Source organism: Calliopsis andreniformis, chromosome 9 (assembly GCF_051401765.1).
Source record: "Calliopsis andreniformis isolate RMS-2024a chromosome 9, iyCalAndr_principal, whole genome shotgun sequence".
Classification (NCBI taxonomy): Eukaryota; Metazoa; Arthropoda; class Insecta; order Hymenoptera; family Andrenidae; genus Calliopsis; species Calliopsis andreniformis.
Genome location: NC_135070.1, coordinates 6,309,446 through 6,328,558, shown reverse-complemented (window position 1 = coordinate 6,328,558; position 19,113 = coordinate 6,309,446). Strand labels below are relative to the sequence as shown.

At 37.7% G+C, this 19,113-nt stretch overlaps 6 protein-coding genes across 6 annotated transcripts in view; 1 reads left to right on the top strand and 5 right to left on the bottom strand.

Annotated features, from left to right (window-relative positions):
* Positions 1 to 5: 5 nt before the first annotated feature.
* LOC143183220 (carbonic anhydrase-like) lies at positions 6 to 1,732 on the bottom strand. Its single transcript, XM_076384722.1, has 6 exons — positions 1,578 to 1,732; positions 1,363 to 1,497; positions 992 to 1,136; positions 528 to 736; positions 288 to 424; positions 6 to 225 (listed from the first exon to the last, which is right to left on the bottom strand). The coding sequence occupies exons 1-6, from the start codon at positions 1,600 to 1,602 to the stop codon at positions 112 to 114; spliced, it is 765 nt and encodes a 254-aa protein (XP_076240837.1). The 5' UTR covers positions 1,603 to 1,732; the 3' UTR covers positions 6 to 111.
* Positions 1,733 to 1,775: 43 nt separating this feature from the next.
* Positions 1,776 to 3,460, bottom strand: LOC143183327 (carbonic anhydrase 2). The gene is given in 10 exon segments (XM_076384851.1): positions 1,776 to 1,937; positions 2,013 to 2,149; positions 2,212 to 2,314; positions 2,405 to 2,556; positions 2,559 to 2,729; positions 2,858 to 3,031; positions 3,108 to 3,153; positions 3,247 to 3,319; positions 3,369 to 3,401; positions 3,456 to 3,460. Coding segments are annotated over 10 exon segments (1,014 nt in total). The 3' UTR covers positions 1,776 to 1,817.
* Positions 3,346 to 4,791, bottom strand: LOC143183326 (carbonic anhydrase 7). Its single transcript, XM_076384850.1, is given in 6 exon segments — positions 3,346 to 3,751; positions 3,753 to 4,182; positions 4,325 to 4,487; positions 4,529 to 4,567; positions 4,613 to 4,645; positions 4,684 to 4,791. Coding segments are annotated over 6 exon segments (1,044 nt in total). The 3' UTR covers positions 3,346 to 3,480.
* Positions 4,792 to 4,935: 144 nt separating this feature from the next.
* Positions 4,936 to 6,653, top strand: LOC143183325 (carbonic anhydrase 1). The gene is made up of 5 exons (XM_076384849.1): positions 4,936 to 4,993; positions 5,202 to 5,474; positions 5,769 to 6,025; positions 6,257 to 6,481; positions 6,552 to 6,653. The coding sequence occupies exons 1-5, from the start codon at positions 4,936 to 4,938 to the stop codon at positions 6,651 to 6,653; spliced, it is 915 nt and encodes a 304-aa protein (XP_076240964.1).
* A 552-nt stretch (positions 6,654 to 7,205) lies between these two features.
* LOC143183602 (tetraspanin-1) lies at positions 7,206 to 14,379 on the bottom strand. The gene is made up of 9 exons (XM_076385225.1): positions 14,243 to 14,379; positions 11,995 to 12,077; positions 11,392 to 11,604; positions 11,133 to 11,318; positions 10,717 to 10,839; positions 8,333 to 8,386; positions 8,166 to 8,258; positions 7,411 to 7,494; positions 7,206 to 7,345 (listed from the first exon to the last, which is right to left on the bottom strand). The coding sequence occupies exons 2-9, from the start codon at positions 12,040 to 12,042 to the stop codon at positions 7,283 to 7,285; spliced, it is 864 nt and encodes a 287-aa protein (XP_076241340.1). The 5' UTR covers positions 12,043 to 12,077; positions 14,243 to 14,379; the 3' UTR covers positions 7,206 to 7,282.
* An 806-nt stretch (positions 14,380 to 15,185) lies between these two features.
* The window catches only part of Cad99c (cadherin 99C), a 116,420-nt gene continuing 112,492 nt past the window's right edge, over positions 15,186 to 19,113 (bottom strand). The window contains exons 21-22 of the mRNA XM_076386068.1: positions 18,345 to 18,574; positions 15,186 to 17,360 (exon numbers count right to left, since the gene is read on the bottom strand). Of these exons, the coding sequence (XP_076242183.1) occupies positions 17,041 to 17,360; positions 18,345 to 18,574 (550 nt within the window). The 3' untranslated portion in view covers positions 15,186 to 17,040. The remainder of the gene's footprint in view (positions 17,361 to 18,344; positions 18,575 to 19,113) is intronic.

Genomic DNA, 19,113 nt, shown 5'->3' with positions numbered 1-19,113 from the left:
GCTGTATATAATTAATAAAATATTGTATTCGATTACTGTTGCATTTGTGTATTTTCTTATGACTCTTACAAATGGTACGTCAGAATTTAATATTATTTCCCTTAGACGAGGTCATGGTGTAGGTATGGCCACAAATATTTTTCTGCATTTTAACTGTTGCACTTCCCTCCAATTTTCCTTTATAAGTTTACCATCCTTGTCTCTCAGCTTTCGGAATTCCTCGAGCTACGCATAAGGTTTTATTGATAGTTCGATTCATATATTTTAGGAGCGCTATAACGACTTACTTCGCTGGGTCGAATTGGTATGACTACAGGAAATACGATCCAAATGGCGCACTCAGGATAATCACCAGCATTGTATGATCCTGAATAAGTGTAATATCTAGTGCAGTATGTTGCCCAACGCATCCAGGACAAGCAGTCTATAATAACAATCCAAAGAATATTTCATTTAAACATTCTTTTCTAAATTCCTTTTCTTTTCTATCTATTTAAACATTCAGCACACGTAAATTTAACGCTTACTTGGGGCAATCTTTACTTCCTGATCAGTATCAACAATATATCTTAAGTTCTCTGTTATTCTTTCTAGCTGCGGATTGATGCAATTACAGCAAGCTGGTTGCACTAGAAATAAATAGGCCAAAACGCATATACCATCCTTGTGTCTCATACATTCTTCGAATGTCACATATTTTCGATTCCAGTGTACTGCGTGAGCTTCCATGGAAAACCTTAGTAGTATGAAAACTATGAGACTTGTAAACTTGGTAGAGCATACTGTTCTCTGAAGCTTTCGGGAATAAGCCGTGTCCATCTCCAGGAAATATCTCAAGGTACAACTATTGCAGTTTGCATATCATTTGACCCTTTAATGAACCTGGCTGCATAGGACATGACTTATACTCAAAAGCTTCAATTGAGAGAGCTACATGACTGTACGTGTAGGCCTCAAGTCTTTGATGGTAGAGGAAATATTGATCCTTTACCAAGTGCCATTGATAGTATGTTCAGCGCCCCTGCAATTATCTTCACCCCAATGAAAGTGCAGTCCATAGAATTCATACACGTCGTCTGCAAGTGGTCCACCGCAGATCGTTGATGGAATTCTGTCTCCGCCGAGATATATTATGGCTAAGGTTTTAAAAAATATGTTTAAAGATTGAGCTTTGAGGTTAATTAAAAATATTCTCCAGAAAACATCAAGTACTACCCTTGATTTAAAAAAATGTAGAATTCTTTAGATGAATCTTTAGCGTAATATCAAATAAAGCTGGTCAAATGTTTAATGATTTTTTAGAGTAATTTAGTATGTATCTTTTTCAGTCTAATTATTTTAATAAAATAAAAGTGAAATTACCAGTGCGACCAGTGTTAAACAGACGAGCTTCCCCATCGTTTAACCAATGTCCATTTAAAACAAGAGGAGGATATTTGCGCTTTCGTACTAATGAATCGTCTAAATCGATCGGAGATTGCCCACTTGTTGGTAAACCTTTAAGAAAGTTACAAAAATATGAAATGCAGTATTCATGATAAATGACAATGAAGTATTAAACGTTTAATTTCTCATACCAATTAAGCCTGTGTATCCTTCCATGTTGTTAAGATAGAAAATAAAGTTTAACGAAATTTTAAACGTGCAGACTGAATCATACTTGAAAATTTATTTCTTTTTTATGAATGCCATGGTAGAGGAATATTGTATATGCCAAAGGATGTAGGGTTATACTTTAATGTGACATTTGAAAAACAAATGAACAGCCGAATACAGTTTTTGATGTCTCACCTAATTAAAAGCAAACTTTTATTTAGTTACTCCACAGCGCTATCCGTGACAAAGAAAATTCTTCTTCTATTAAGACGTTGCTGTTGTCTGTAATTTTGCACTATATTTTCCAATCTAGGGCCGTAGAGACTTCTGAATGCATCCATCTATCACAGAAATGCAAAAATAATATTATGCATAAATTGTGTAAAATAACAGGTGATTCGATCAGACATACATACCTGACGAACCGATATTTTCGTGATAGTCGATGGTATTATCCAAATAACGCATTCGCTAAATGGATAAACTGTGAGGGATCCAGGATAAGTATAGTAACCATGGCCCTTGCACGTTTCCAACATCCAGTGCATACAGTCTACGAACAGATAATCGATAAAGACATCACAAGCTCAACTATTAATTTTGCAAAAACATTACCGGGAGTTAGATCAATAACGCTATCCATTTTCTTAATTTGACGAAATTTGTCCGTGATTGGTGAGAGAGAAGGATTATCAGGAATACCAGGACATCCAACAACCTATTGACATACAGAAAATTCATAGTTTCAGAAATGAAAATGAAACGAATTTCTTCTTATTTTGAGCATCCACTAATTCATACTCCTTACTTGCATGAGGTACGATAGTATAGCGATTCCATCTGGCTTATCGTAACACTTTTCTATCGATCCGTAACGTGTATTCCAATGCATTATCTGCGCCTCCATGGAATACCTACATTCGATGATTTATGTGGAGTACCCTGTGTCACAGTGAACAAGGAATTACAGGTTCAAGAGATATGCTCTAACCAGATATTATCTATAGAATGCTCTGCGCCGTGTGAATTTTCTGGACCCCAGCGGAATTGTACGTTCATAAACTGAAACTCGTCGTTACCCAAGGGGCCACCTCGCATCGTAGGCATTCTTTCGCTTGACAATTCAACGAGAACTGAAAATTATTTCATATAAGAGAATAACTTCCACGTCACGAGTAATGCATAATGCATTTTAATTCGTTCTCCTCGACTGAATTTCTTCTGATTATTAAACGAAAAGAGAAATATTCAAGAATGTTACCTGTTCTTCCTGTATTCTTCATCGTTGCCGATCCATCCTCTTGCCAATAGTTAGTTAAGTATAACGGTGGAAATTTTTTAGTCCACGTGGCTGATTTGCTTAAATCAATCGGTGACTGTCGCCATTTAGGTAACCCTGAGGATGATGTTGAAAAGAATGCTGGTGCTTTCTGACCTTTGGAAAAAGACAAGTGATAGGATTATTAACAGTATTTAACGCAAAATAAAGCAATTTGTGATTGTCTACTAACCCTCCCTGTGATGTCGATGTCTTCTATGGCTTGACATTTTTGTTACCTGTTTTCATTTTCATGAGCATTGTCTATAAAGAGGAACAGAAATTTTAAAATGCATGGCCGAAAAATATGGTTAACTTAGAATAAGAATTACCTTAGTTGTTTTATAGCTTGATCGTTGCAGTGAAGCTTGTTTCAGACCATTACATAATGAAGCAATATTGCAGCTTTACGAACGTCCAAAATTATTTATATATTAAAACTCCTGTATTATACATCGTTTGAATTTTTTTATTAAACAAAAGTGTTCTACGTACAATAAATTCTCATACAAAAAATAATACATTCAGTCATATATATTACGCCATGATTGCACAACAGAACTGATTTAATTGACATAATAGACTACACGACCATTCATTTTCTGCACTTCCCTATAATTTTCCTTTATACACGTGCCATACTTGTTACACAACATTCGAAACAGCTCTGCTTGATTTTCTGAAATCCGAACTGGCTCTGGGAAAACAATCCAATTAGCGCATTCGCAGAATGGGAATGTCGTGATTGAACCCAAATAATTATAATAACCCGGTGTTTGGCAAGCTTGTCTCATCCAACCCAAGCAGTCTGCAGTAAATAGAATTAAATCGCGATAAATATTTTTCGAAAGAAATTATAAAATCTGGGTGACACGGAAGAATTGCTTCCAAAAGAATGTGGTGGTTGAACGTACTCGCTGGTAGTTTCGTCAAAGAGCCAGCCTGAGTGATTTTGTGCAGGCTGTCAGTAATTCTCGAAAACATTGGGTGTTCGTCCCAAGTGGGAACTTGATAAGCTTGCAAAAAGTACGAGCAAATTGCAAGTCCATCTTTCCTATCCCAGCAATTTTGAATCGTCTCGTATCTCTGGTTAAAGTGTATCGCCTGAGCCTCCATCGTGAACCAAGTGCCATTCAAAGTGTGTTCTGCGCCCTTGCAGTTTGAGGAACCCCATCGAAACACCACTTCCTCCAATTCATACACGTCGTCCGCGAATGGACCACCTCGGATCGTAGCTGGGGTTTTCTTGCCCTCCAATGTTATGCGAACTAGTACGTATTTGCATATGTTAAAGAAGAGATCACGAATTTAGGGGGAAAAGATTCAAGGAGATAGTAAAAAGTAATTTTTATTTCACGAAAGTTTAGTCAGATTGAAGAAGAATTTTTTATTTATGAAACGACAAGCTACCAGTTTTGCCCGTATTTCGCATTTTTGCTTCACCATCTAGACTCCAATGTCCACTCATAACAAGTGGAGGGAATTGTATTGGTACTGCATAGCTTTCGTCTATATCGATTGGAGACTGGCCCCATTTTCGACCATCACCTTAGAGAAGAGCATAACCATTTAACTGTTTATTGATTGAATTTGAAATTCAATAAACAGTCTCACCTGCACACTCCATTTTATATTACAGCATATTTTTCCTATCTATGGATGAGTAATTTTCTTATTTATTAGGAACAATAAATTTACAATTGAACTAAAATAATAACATACTTCTTGTCTCTTTTTCACGACAAAATTTGGTTTCCCGAAATATAAACCCGAAATAAGACAGCATCGATTATCGAGTTTTGAACAACTAAACCACGCCTCCCCCTTGAAGTTACAATCGAGTAGAAATTCGTTTGGTATATCCGTTTCTTATTCATTTACTCTCAGTCAAGTATAAGGTTAGCCTGAACCTTTTCAAATTAACAAGTCAAATTTTTGTATAAACGTATGCATCGAAACTCGCGTGATCAGCAATATAGCGCGACTCGAATCGCGTTGAAAATTTGATAAAACCTTTTAAAATGATAAACATTTCGGTGACCGAATTTATGATACTATGCAACAGTGTTCTTCTCGTCTGTAAGTTGTCAACATAGAATATTCTCTAAAGAATGAACTCGAACGCACAACATCCGTCAATGTAATCATAGTATATATATTTATCAACTTTTTTCACTCGTCAAACATAATCATACAAAGCGCCACGTAGATCCATACTCGACACAAGGTACACTCGACCTTCGAATCCTCGTTACATTATCCTGCACTATGAATCTCGCTGTTCAAGTTTTGCTGCTAACCGAGATCCTGGATTGGACTCAATTATTCCCGTGGGTGGACAATGAATGCCATTTTCCCGGCGGTTTCGCGTTCGATTACTCGGATCGCAATGGACCACACGCATGGAAGGTGTTGTATCCGGCCAGTAATGGCAGCAATCAGTCGCCAATCAACATCACATCGCGACTCGCCGTTGTGGTGCAGCTGTCAGAACCTCTTCGATGGACTGGCTACAATAAAGGACCATTGTCGATGACAATAGCAAATAATGGAAATAACGGTGCAACGTCTTTTAATACTATCGACGAAACGATGGTCTACTTATATCGTTCACTATCGTTAGAGTACACTATTGTAAAACATGTTGTACACACATTCCTGCCTCTACAGTTCTCAAACGCATTCCTATGTTAACTTCCGAGTTACAATTATGTTTCGTATATTTTCTAGCATCGAATTCTTTATATCTTTTCTATTGTCGCTAGTTCTCTTTTTACCCCGATATCCTTCTATTTTAACGCCGATATATTCTAGTGTGAAGCAAGTTCCTACTGTCGTATCACGTCATTTGCAGTGATAGTCAATACCATGTGGAGCAATTTGACTAGACCCTATATTAAAGGGGGATCGCTGAACGGTGTCTACGATCTTTGCTCGATGGTGTTCCACTGGGGACAGTCAAACGAGGAAGGCAGTGAACACACTTTGGATTACGTTCGATATCCTATGGAGCTACAAGTGTTTCACATAAAACGGAGTTTCAATTCACCACAGGATGCAATTTCTGCTAAGGCCAACGACGGCATGCTGATTTTGTCCTTCTTCTTTCAGGTTTCAATTTTCAGCCATGTATCATGTTCTCTTAAGTTATCTCTTTAAGTAAAACAAATATGCATTTAAAGTGAATATTTTTGGAAAATTAGTCCCAGACAGAAGACAGAAATTTTAAAATCATAAGAAAACACTTTAAATAAAAATGATCTAAAATTAGTCGAGAATCGAATTCCTATTTTTATTATTATCTCAACTTTGTAATCATCGTACTGTGCATCAACTTTGCAGATCACAAACGCAGATAATCCTTACTTGGATCACATCGTGACAAATTTATGGCGCATCATTCAGCCAGAAACCAAGGTTCACATTCCACCCTTCCCTTTGGAGTGGATTTTCCCAACTTTCGAAAGGAATTATTATACGTACAATGGATCCTTGACTCAACCACCTTGCAGCGAAATAGCCACTTGGATCGTTCAGCCTGAGCCAATCGCTATATCTTCGTCTCAAGTAAAGTATCTCTCGAGACGAATCAATTTTTCTATTTCCCATTGCATATCATTATCGATTTCCAATACAGGTCGGGCAATTTCGAAAACTTTGTTCATCGAATGGTCCTATCCGTCTGAACTGCAGGCCTCTTCAACGAGTAAACGAACGTAATGTGTACTACCACGAATAACATTCACTGTCGAGAAACTTGTCTCTATACCGTACGTTATGTATATCTGTCTAAGATCATTGAACATGTAGTATTGTGTATTTTATATGTCAACAAGTCATGCGACATATTTCTCGTTCGAATATATTACGCGTTGTACGATCAGAAAATTTACGAAATCTGTGGGTACAACGCTCTCGGAATTATTATATTTTACGAATATGCTAAACGTTTTTCAATAAATGCCGTAAGAAAATAAAGATATAACAAAGTTAGGTATAGCAAGGTACGTTCCAATTGGCACAAGTTGTGGTACAATATTCCGCGATGAAACACACACAGGGGACGGGAATAGTTTGACAGGTTTCGAGCAAGCACAGCTTTTTATCTTACAGTAAACTTCGTAACCGTAGAACATCCTCTGTAAAAGGAAAGAAAATTAGTTTTCTCATTCGCGTACGAAAATATTTGCAATGACAAGTTATTATCGCGTGTATCGTTGTTCCCTCGATCGAATGTCTTTCGATTAAAAAATCGTCGAAAGTGAGCGGATGGAATTTGAAAATAGCGTATCCGATCTCCTCGCAGATCCAATGGGGAACCTAAAACGGTTTTTCTTTCCGCATTTAATATACATATTACATATTGCCTTAGTCCACTTGCATGTCCCTTATTGTTCGACAAAGAAAAGCGGAGGTTATTATACCGAATGTCTGAAAAATACAGACGTGATTAGTATTAGCAGGGGTGAAATCGAAATCTCGTTGAAGAAACGTACTTGTATGCCAGCCATTGCCATGCCCAGGAACACCAATGTGAAACTTTCGGATTGGAGCCAGCCAGTGATTTTATTCAGACACCCCTATAAATTGTTTATTAATACACAGATATATTAACATATCTGTTTAATTAAACAGTTTGAGTCGCGCAACTGTATCGCTTGAATTTTCTTGTAAACCATTTATTATATGATAAAATATTACAGGAGTATACTCTCGATATTAAGCAACTGTCGTCTGAAATATTTTTTCTTATAATAAAAAGTTTACAAGAAAATTCAGGTGATACAGTTCCGTGTCTCACTCTATGTACAGTTCCAGAACTGCTCCAGAACTGGCGATACAAGCGGAAAGGACGTGATTCTATAAGAGAAAATAAGACGAAAATATAGAATAAAATTTATTGATATTATGCTTCTTTTTCGAGAAAATTGATTTTGACTTTTAAATAAATACAAGTGTTCCGAAGTACAGTTTTGGATATTTGAGGCTTGAGGGGTGAACGAAGAGAAGGGAATACTACTAGCTTACTGAAGAGACAGTCAGTGGTCAGACCGAGATTATTCCCTTTACCTCGTGTACTTGTCGAGCATGCAAAGCTGTACTTCCAAATCGAAGCGCGAAATCAATAAATTTTATTCTTTATTTTCGTCCTATTCTTCGTATAAAATCAGCCCCTCTCCGCTTGTACCATCAGTTCTGAGACACCTTATGTAAAATAATTGGAAAATAATTCGCCATAAGATTGGAGTACCTCTTTGTGTCGATATCCATCGTGACCCTCTTTGTCATCCACCTGACAGGCAGTCTCATCCTTCGGTTTCGGATTCAGCCACGGTTTTTCAGTCTTAGTTGAAAAATAAACGTTTAATTAATGGATAGCATACTTTACACGCGAAATGCAAGAGACACACCACTTACATTTTTGTTAAACGCTCTTGTAACAATGGTCATTGGACTTTCTGTATTTTTTATCTGCAATGTAACAGATTCTGTTAACGTCAAATTTTAGTTGTCGTTTAAATATTGAGGGTAAATTGAATTCATTTGAATAATGAATTATTGCAAAGTGGAAAGATGACTAATCTTAATACAATTATATCTTCCTACATTACAATCGTAATTATCAACAGTTTGTACAAGACAATACATCAAATTATTATTAATAATATTTGTAACAGCTTGTAATTATAATCATTATTTCATTGAAAATATCAATCTTTTGTGTAACATATGACTATTCGATTCGATCCTGCGATTTGATTAATTGCAAAGCCCGTTTAACATAAATTGGAAATCTCTGTATAGAAGTTGCCTTTCTACAGACACATGTCAGCGGTCATATTCTGCTTTGGCTAAGTGTGGTAAAGTAGCGAATATTGCTTCCCAAAGTGATAGGAACTGCAGCATTGGATGTTGATTTTGCGGTTGCAACGCGGTAGAATTCAAATTTTGGTGTTTGGTCACTGTCCAGCTTAAAGCCATAACGCAAGAGATGGATGGAACTTTGAATGCAGAATGTGAGACTTCATATAAAATGATAGATAGGTTTTAAAATATTTCACCAAGATTTATGATCAAATGGGCTTTTCAAAACTCTCGAAGTTTTCGAAACTTTTCCATTTAAGCCTACATCTCGAAGAAACATCCTTAACTACAGTTACAGTATCGAAATATGTTATTGTGCATAAATATTTGAACACTTTCACGTTATTTAAATATGCAAAATATACTAAGTAGAATTCTATAATATAGTTTTAATTGCAAATCTCATTTCATACGATTATGTAAGTTTTTCAAATACGATGAGAATACCATTTAATATTAGTTAGTATAAATAAGAGAGTGTAGATATTTCATGCATTTCCAATAACGTGAAAGTGTCCAAATACTTATGCACGATAGTGTATATGGTGTGTTAGGATACAGATGAAGGAAAATTTAAGGGATAATTTTAAACATTCTAATAGAATGAAATTCATAAGTAAGGAAACTAGTTACGTTTGAGCCTTCATTTGTTATTTATGAAAGTATACAAAGAAAGCAATGGCTATTACCACACCTCATACAGAAACAGTAGAATTCTATGATGTTTGATGTAGAGAGTGACTGGGATAAATAATCACTTGCTTGCTATCACCTGACCCTTATATGTGTTTCATGCGATTTGACAAATTCTAATTACATTTCACTCATTTTTAACGTTTATAATTGACAAACTGCTCAACTACCACTTCGTTATTTTTGATTTTCTTCTTATTTTAACATTTAGAGACACCTCTTAAATTTTCTACCACCTGTAACTGAACATCTACAAACTGAGAATTCGATATTTTGGGGAGTCTTCACAGTTTCAACACTTTATTAAGGTAAAGTAGGTGACCCCAATTTCGCCAGTGCTCTCAAAATCGCCAGCCATGAGAAATTCATTAACTCACAATTCAAATCGTAAGTTATCACTAAGATTAGTATAGAGAATCAACTTCGTTGTACAATGTTTTAACAGAAAATTACAATATGCTGGTGAATAATAAGCATTTTCGTAAAACGCGACAAGATCGTCTAAGGGTTTCAAGAGGACTTACACGAAGCTCTTTGAATAGTAAGACTTGTTTTGTTTTATATGCAAATTTAGTACTAGGGTAGACAGCCCTTTCAGTTTGACTAATAAATTCTGAAAAAAACTCTCTTGGACCAAGTTAGCAACCCTTTTCGCTAGGATATAGTAAAATTGCGTACCCCAGGTATGGAAACTTTATCAGTTACAAAAATTAATAATGAGTTCAATGAAATGAAATAGGATAGAGATACAATTCGTGACTTAATAAATTCGATTCTTCACCGTTGCCAACATTGCATTATCAATAACAGTAGATATTGTGAGATAACTACGTTAATCAATCCTGAAAAATGGCTAAAAATATCATAACACTTTTGACAACCTGAAATAGTAATATTTTCTAGCCTAGATAAAGACAGACTAATTCTAAGTATAAATATTGTCAGTATATTCCCACGTTGTATCTTAATAACCAAAAGTTGCTATTTCTTTCATATTTCCTTCCCTTTTATAACTTTTAAATAAAGCTCTAAACGACCTATTTTTACACAACGTTTTTTATACTCATAAAACACACTGATAAAGTTTCGCAGTTAAAACTGGGACACCTCGTACATGTATTTAGCAATATTATATAACGTCTCGAACGTTAGCATAGCGAAATTGAGGTCATGCACGTTATTCGAAGTCCCAACATCATACAATCGCTCAAAGTTCCTCTGACCCTTAACTTCGAGAATCCTACCTCGCTATTTTTCAAAACGCAGCACGTGAGGGGAACCTGCCTCCTGTTCCCCGAAATCTGCGCGTCCCTCCACCAGGCCGTCCCGTTGTAGTCTCCATACCCGTGTATTCCACAGCAATTAAACTGCAATGGAATCACCTATATGCTCTCCGGACCATCATAACATGCCTGAGTGAACAGTTGTCCGCGTATGGCATTAGGCGTCGTTCAAGCACGAAATAAAATTTTCATTCTGGGGCTTTCGGTGGTTCGTCACCTCGTCGCGGATGGCCGCAGGGACACCGTTCCGAAATTAATAACTATCGACACGCGGGATTTTCATGGGGTGGACGGAGCGCATGCAAAATATCGTTAAAGTGTGACAAACATGCTCTAATAATAAATAATCGATCGTCGTCATTGCGTAGCAATGATACCTTGTATTGCGCGAAGTCGAGACTGTGGCTAAAGGGGATGTCGCTGGTGGGTTCGTGGCCATAGTCCTGGTCCAATTTGCCGATCAGCCTGTCCTCTAATCCGGAAAGTATTCGAAACGTTAACAGTCCACCGACAGCGGCAGTGACCAGTTCTGTGATGATAAGAGCAACGAGCATGCTGATGTACTGGACAGACAAAAATCGTTTTATTGACCTTGCGCTGGTCGTTTAGCTAGCGCAAAGTGCGTCGATTACTCACGGTAGCCAGAATGCATTGGCTTCCATGAGAAGCAGCACGACAGCCGAAGAAAACGACTGTGAAGACGGTGAATCCGAGACCGAGTAGACAGTACCCTATTAAGTTAATAGTCTTGTGCGGCGTAGCGTCAGGCACGAAAAGATTTAGGAGATTCTCTTTGCTTGGCTCCCACAGTAACCATATCCCTAGAACTAGTACCGTACACCCGGCCAACTACCCAACAATTGTTATGTAACTCTCGATAAGTTTATTTGTCTGTGGATTGTTGTACAGATATGGCTGATTATAGTCACGTTTCAGTGAGGGCTAGAATTCTGAAATTGAAGCAAGTAAATAGATTATAAGTTTGGGCTTCAGTGCAAAATTATTAATGAAAAGAAATCAAAATGTGGAAATTAAGGTAAGTAAAAGGTCTTTGAATAATTAAAAAATGTTATTTTTGAAGAATTGAATATTCGAATATTTGTAAGTTGGAATATTTGAATGTTTGAGTAATTGCGAAATGTTCACACTCAGAAGAGAAGAGAATCTGGAGTGAAAATTGTGACTATTGTCAGACATATCTGAACATCGAATCACTTGATCGAAGCTTTGATACTTTACCCCTATTAACAAGTTGAACGCGAACAGAACAAGTTTCAAATATTTCATGCCGATCGTTTTCAGGGCATCAAATGATCATTGATCTGCAAACACAGTGTCACAAATGTTACAAATACGGTCTTTTTACGCGATTAAAATTAATTGCCACTTGAAACTATTTCCTATTTCTCTTTGGAATTACGGAAACTAAAGCATCCTTAATATTGACCGAGCGATGTTTATTTTCTAACAACTAGGACAAAGCGTAGCTTCATATACAGATGTACAGTTTTATATAATATCTTCGCTGAAAGATATTTAACATTATTTTTATATTAATTGTCCGCGACGTCACGTTTTCTTTATTTTCATAATTAAAACAATTTTAAAAATCAGCTCCATGAAATTGCACCGCTAGAACTCGCATTGAAATAAAAAATTGTTGACTGAGTACCAAGCAAAAACAGCCAGCATTTCATGAAACCGTACTTGAATACGTTTCCACGTCACTTAGGAGAATTAAAGCAGACTGCTATCCAACAACTCAAAAGGAACGATCGTATATGATCAGGGACACGATAATCGAAATTTCACGGGATAAAGGAAATTAATCTGTTCGACAAACAACAAGTATTAATTGTTCTGGTGGGAGTTTGTCACTTGGAGAAGAACAAAGGTGGATCAACTCATTGAATCAGGCTGTCGTGAAAAGTAGGCTAAACGAAGAAAGGTTCTTTACAATCCCCATTTTACTCAGGGGATGCAATTATGACTAGACAGTGAAAATGTTCGTTGACAAAGGGACGAGGAGAATATCTCAAGTGTAACCATCGTTTTTTAATGAGCCTTTGTCAGTTTGTAGAACTCGTTGAACCGAATACGCCAATATTACTTTTTGCTCGCATATGGCCAATAGTTTACGAGATATTTATAGTTCAAGTTGTTCTGTGCGCCTGCTTTTCTTGAATATATAGCAGGTTACTACAATATTATCTGTATTAGAGAAATATTCAAATGCTTGAATTTCGAATATATACTCGCTTTTTTAGCGCATGTTTGCTTTTCAAATTGGTGATCGTATTTTTTCACTAAATTTACTAGTTTTTTTGTGGTAACTATACTAATTTTTGTTCTATTATTTATTCATTTATTATTTTTATTACTAATTTCACTCTATTATAGAGTATCCTATTTCATTTTATCTTACATTAGTTACATTCTGTTTTTCATTCATTATACACATGTAGATATTAGTTTTTATTTTGTAATTAATCAATAGTAATTAATGGAGTATTGGCGTGTTCGGTTTGACAAGTCCTCGATATTGACAAAGTTCATTAAATAGTGAGGACTACATTTAGGAGACAGGATATTACACTCGTGCCTGTGTGAGCTATATCCCTACATGAATTAATACGTTAATAATGTTAAAATATCATCAGAAGCAGATGAGATCAAAGGCCACAATATTCTCGACACTGCGTATAGTGGATAGATTTAATATAAAGATTAATCTTATAGTATAAACGCTTGTCAATTTTACAATTATACACGCTCTCTGGTAATATGGAAATCACGTAAACGGTACTTGACTTTTCATCTGTCTAATGTCCTTTCAGCTTTCGTTAATGAATGCCTTAAGATTGCAGAGATAAGTTCTATCCAATTAGTGAAAATTAAGTTTTTGAAGTCAAGTAACTGAAGTCGTATTCTCGTCATCACTTTTCCTACAGCTTAAGCTTGCGTCAATTCAATTTAATCTTCACATACCTAGACTTTTACGTTTTAGTTACTTCAGTTTTCTTTGCTCTTTAATGAATTCTTATTTGCATATTAAACTGTCGATTTAGGCAGTATTTCAACTACTAGTAAATTAGAAAGCTAATTAATATATGAATGTTTAAGCAACAGTTTATGGATCATAATATTATTAAATATTATATTCCCAGTGTATCGAAAGACGTTTGTATTCCCTGAGCACTACCGTCAAACAATGAATAATCCATAATGAATCGGCCACAGGTACATCTTACTAATTAAACCTAACAACTACATGTAGTACGAACATTAATTAAAGTTTCCCGTGCCCATGCTACGCTGACAACAGAGTAACCCAACAATCCTATTTAATTGAAAATCGACTTTAATCCCAGAATCCCAATGTGATTTAAATCCCAGCTTAACAACATCTAACACACATCCAGAAATTGATCGGACAGATCGACAAAACATAGATAATCAAACGTGACAGCATTACTTGCCACATTACCCAGTAACATTCACGGCAACAGGCTCCAACAGCAACAGTTTCGTCGTCGCGGTTCAGCTAATCCGTGCGACACTCACTCAAAACGAACGAAACGAAAGTAAACGGAAGCTAGAGAACCTCAGCGGCGTACAGAAAATGGACCAACACAATTGCATTTCTAGATCTATTCACAGGTGGTTCACGGTACTTTACACTTCCCTATCCGATCGCCCCCTGCGAGTACACTTTTTTTTTTCAGCGATTCGATTCGAGCACGTTGAACTTCCGGTTACTTTGAGACCGTAATCGATACCATTCACCGATTCGTGAGCCTCTGTACGCGAGGTGCGCCCGCTACCAAATAAGACCCAGCAAACACGCGCTGGAACTGCCTCCACTCTTCTACGACGCTTTTCACCCCCCTAATGACAGGAGCGAGCCCTGGCGCGTTCAAGCGCGACGACACCACCGAGGGAAAATGCTGCCAGCCCAGCGTTATCAGCCTCGGGAGTGAACGTGCTCTCTCCCCTTCCCTCGTCCAATCCACCTACCGCCCTTACGTCCTCCAGAGGTTGGTCCAGATGCGGCTGCGTCGCGGCGCGACGGCGCCGACGCTCTCTCGACCCTGTAGTCGATGCCCGCTCGTTACCGAGATGTCTGTTCTCTTCGCCACCGTTCGTTTCGACGATGACAGGCGGCCTGTGTCCCAGTGGTGACCGATTGGCCAACTCTCGCGACAGTTCACCTGCTAATTACGCTGCCAGTTTTCGACTGGATCAAACGAACCTAGAACCGTACCTGTGAGTTCCTACTCGGCGGTATGCTCGAGCTTTCGGTGGTTTGGGTAGTTCGCTGGTGTTCCACTGAAATTCAAGTATTGTTAAGGTGACGATCGATGTCGTTTTTTTTATCGATTCGAAATTTCGAGATGACGTATATGCTGTGGAGGCTTGTTATGTAAATATAATAGATTTATTAGGTACTAACAGTTTTTACAGCATCTCGTTCATCTTAAACAATACACGTGTATGAGTAAAAGATGTTGACGTTCTGGTTGATTGGCGGCGTATGTAGGTTCCTATGGGGTCTCGCGTAACTGGCGATCGTAGAAAGTGGTCGTTTTTTGTGGAAGATATAAGATCTGATTTTGAAGAAAGTTTCAGAAGCACAGATTTTCTAATTACACTTTCAGTTACACGAAACCCTGTACATTAATTCTTAAACGAAGTACAAATATCCAAATATCAGACTCATCGTAATATATCCTAGATACTCGCCACCCTATTTTCCTTGAATAAATTTGGCAACTTTTTCGTAGAAATCTTACTTCTCAACATAGTCTCGCAGTGTATCGCGCACGAATAAACGATGTAACAAGTTTTATATAATTATATACACAGGACGATGTAAGTGTACATTTGATTGCTGTTTTAAGTACAGTGCTCCTTGACTTACTGTGGCCTGTTAATTGACGCGTTAAATGCACGTGCCTTTTTATGTTCATAGTAACATCTTCACACTCTGCAACTTTAAAAGTCCAAACTTTCTGGCCGACTGCATAATTACAGCCACAGAAAATCATTCTAGTTCGTTAAATCACATTTTTCTGTTGACACGACTGTCGACTGTAGTTAAACTTTCGAAGTGGGGAAAAGGGTAGAAGGTTACATCCGAACAAGGAAACGAAGAAAGCTAGAGGAAGTGTTAGAAAAAAGTTTCCTACTGACATACGTACTTTCATAACAATAACAACAAGACGTACCGCTGGTTGAATATCGTTTAAAATAATAAAATAATATGAGCAAATGCACAATTATAAATAGAAAAATATTACAATATACAATGGTTTCACATGGGCTTCTCCTACATATACATTAATATAAATTCACGGGCCGATGATATTTATATGTATAATATACACACGCATACATGTACACACTTCAAAACGCATACCTTATGAATTCATAACTTTCCTAATTCTTACACTTATATTGGACGGTACATTGACTCGAAAATTCATTGAATTTCATGGGTAAATTAAAGAAACTTTATCAAACACCTTGAACGAGGGTGGATCAAGGGATATAACGCGGGCAACGTTATTGCAAAGGACAATAAACTATTGCACAGTGAAGCTACCCTATAAAAGCCCTCTTATCAACTCTCGGTTTATTCACACTCCGCACAGTGCTTCACAAAGCACTTTGTGTCAGAACAAAATGCATGGCTCACGCTGAAATCGTTGTATCGTTAAATCAATGGCAATTTCGTTGTACGCTCCGGGAACATGAAACACTTCCCATCTGTTTATCATCTCAGATTTCCATAATTACAGAGTTCATTTCTATAGTCGAAGACGGCGACGAACTCTCGGGAAGCTCGCCCATTCTCCGCTCGTAAAAAGAGACGACGAGTTTTTGTTTGTCGTGGAAAACACTTTGCGACCTCGTTTCGACGTGACACGAGCGACGTTATATTCATCGGGGCAATTCAATTGGAAGTATGTCACGCGGAATCTTCCACTTGTTTCCAAAATGCATCGCAAATGCATGCCTGCCACCAGTGACACTGTCGCGTCTATGGTCGTCGCGAAATATCCCAGCTTGTAGATCTTAAAAATATACCTGAACTTGACAACCGCGTCAGTGGACGGATCACCTTCAATCGAGAGTCAGCGCCCCGTAATGGTCCTATCACGAGCCACTAAAACGTCCCTGCTGTTGTCCCACACAGCTCGACGCGCGAAATCCAAGCAAGAGTTTCGAGCTCACAATCAGCGTTGAGTGGCAACTCTGGTTCCCTGGTCCTTGCGACTTCCCTTACAACTCCGTGGTAGTTTCCACAGGACTCTGATCGCCCAAGTACGTAAATCCTAAGTGGGAGTAGTCCTTTCTTTCCCTGAACGTCACGTTGTCGTTCGATGGACTAGGACTGAGCAAATCGCCGCCACGGCTGTAAAGAGGATTCAGGACAGGCGTTGCGTCATGGTTGGTCAGAGTGTTTGTATTGCTAGCGCTGTGATTCTTTCTGCCCAGGGTGGACCGTCGCAGAGAATGGATGTTGGAGTCTCCGTGGGTTCCAACTATGCTGGAAGCACGCGCTGTGGTCGCCGCTTCGGAGCTCACGGGACTTTGTTGACCTTAACAGATGACAAATACACCCATGAATTCTCACGCTATTTTCGCCGATTGCTTGCCCGTAGAGCACTGTTTCAAGATTGAAAGAAACTTTTTGGAGGGAGGTAGTTTCGGAGGATTTCGGCTCCTTCTGAATTAACATTGATTTGTTTTGAAGGTTCGTAGAAAATAGGAGGAAGTTCGTTTTGAGTGGCATGATGCTATGGAAAGTAGTGTTTACTAGTTCAAGGAAACAATGTTGATTTTATTTTACATTTTTGAATTTTGTAGAACTAAGTTGCTACAGGAAATTTAACGAGGATATTGATTCCTGCGTGGGTAATCTGAATTTGAATTTCTTCGATACAAAAGCTTAGCCTAAGTATAGGCTTGCTTTTCCATTTAAAGAAACTTGGTAGCAGTGAGGGTTTTAGTCTCCAAATACATTGACCCAAGTGAATTAGAATTTTTTTAAAACCTAGTTGCTATGTAATTATAAATTTTTCAAACATCAATAAAATATTCTTCACATTCGAAACTGAGGGAAACTGAGGGAAAGTCTATATGAGTCTCTATGAAATTCCTCCATAATGAGTCTCAGAATATAATTGAAGGGCTCAGTGCAAAAACCAATCTGCTTCAATTGTAAAAACTCCAATATTCCCATAAAAAGATACTAAATAATAAAGTACATAAAAATATACACAAATAGTCGTTTTCTGCACCGAGCTCTTCAATTGTTCTCTTCCTAACTTTTTTGCTAGTCTTTTTTTGAAAGAACATAATCTTCAGTATGAAAGAAAGAAGATTCAAGCATTAGCTTTAACGAATATTTGTCTAATATAAGAGAAACTCTAATAAATATCCTAAAACTTTCTTAGATTTCTCAATTGCCTACAATTATAAAAACTAGACTTGGATATAAGGAATCTAGCTTCTTCACAGAGTATGAGAGCAGATTCGTTTATGGAAGGTGAAACAGAATTACAATGAAATATTCAAATTACCTGTGCTTTCTCCATGATCTTTGGTAATGTAGCTCACGTTGTCCAAGCTAAAAGCGTGGTTCTTATTGCTGAAATCAAGCTGCAGATCGTTGTAGCTATCGTTGTCGTCCACAGGTACGCTCATTTGAAGCACCTGTGTCTCGTACTCTTTTAAATTAGGCTCCACGTAGACAGGATCGTAGCGGGGCACGACGTACATCCGCTGCATTCGCTCCTTGTACGCCTTGTATCTGCACAAACAACAACGATCCCGTTTCTCGTTACATTTACATTATATTGAAGCTGTTCGAGCTCGCGGGAGGAACGAAGCAAACAATTCCGCGACTCTGACGCATCGCGGCACTGCTAAATGTTTTCAGAGGTAACCCCGAGCCGGAAAGCGTAATTAATTCTAATGGAAGTAATGAAGGGAACGATGAATTTGCATGGCACACGAAGCCAACGGTCGAATGAATATTCATGATGATACTTCTGACAGAAACACTTCTTTCACACGATACTAGCGACAATAGTATCATCACGACAGCTGTTCCCGAAAATAATGCCCCTGAGTGATGGAGCCAGAATTTTTGTTACGTTCCCTGGGCAAATGAAACGTGATACAAAAGTGGTATAGCACTTGATCTTTTTATTAAATTAAGCGAGTTCACTGTGTTGTCAGTTGCACGAAATTGAGAGTACAAGTTCAGAGTTCGTGAAAACTCAGAGTACTTCTTGATACAGTTTATACATGGTGTTTCAAACATACATGTCAATATTTCGGGAGTTA

What these genes read in the sequence shown, in the direction of transcription:
- LOC143183220 (XM_076384722.1), bottom strand. Translation starts at nt 1,602, where the DNA reads ATGGAAGGATACACAGGCTTAATTG. An exon ending in GTTTAACACTGGTCGCACTG is followed by an intron (nt 1,137 to 1,362) that starts GTAATTTCACTT and finishes TTAAAACCTTAG; the next exon opens with CCATAATATATCTCGGCGGA. An exon ending in GGAAGTAAAGATTGCCCCAA is followed by an intron (nt 425 to 527) that starts GTAAGCGTTAAA and finishes TTGTTATTATAG; the next exon opens with ACTGCTTGTCCTGGATGCGT.
- LOC143183325 (XM_076384849.1), top strand. Translation starts at nt 4,936, where the DNA reads ATGATAAACATTTCGGTGACCGAATTTATGATACTATGCAACAGTGTT. An exon ending in AGCAAATAATGGAAATAACG is followed by an intron (nt 5,475 to 5,768) that starts GTGCAACGTCTT and finishes CGTCATTTGCAG; the next exon opens with TGATAGTCAATACCATGTGG. An exon ending in TCGCTATATCTTCGTCTCAA is followed by an intron (nt 6,482 to 6,551) that starts GTAAAGTATCTC and finishes TTTCCAATACAG; the next exon opens with GTCGGGCAATTTCGAAAACT.
- LOC143183602 (XM_076385225.1), bottom strand. Translation starts at nt 12,042, where the DNA reads ATGAAATATTTGAAACTTGTTCTGTTCGCGTTCAACTTGTTAATAGGG. An exon ending in CGTTCAACTTGTTAATAGGG is followed by an intron (nt 11,605 to 11,994) that starts GTAAAGTATCAA and finishes ATTGTTGGGTAG; the next exon opens with TTGGCCGGGTGTACGGTACT. An exon ending in TGGCAATGGCTGGCATACAA is followed by an intron (nt 7,346 to 7,410) that starts GTACGTTTCTTC and finishes TGTATTTTTCAG; the next exon opens with ACATTCGGTATAATAACCTC.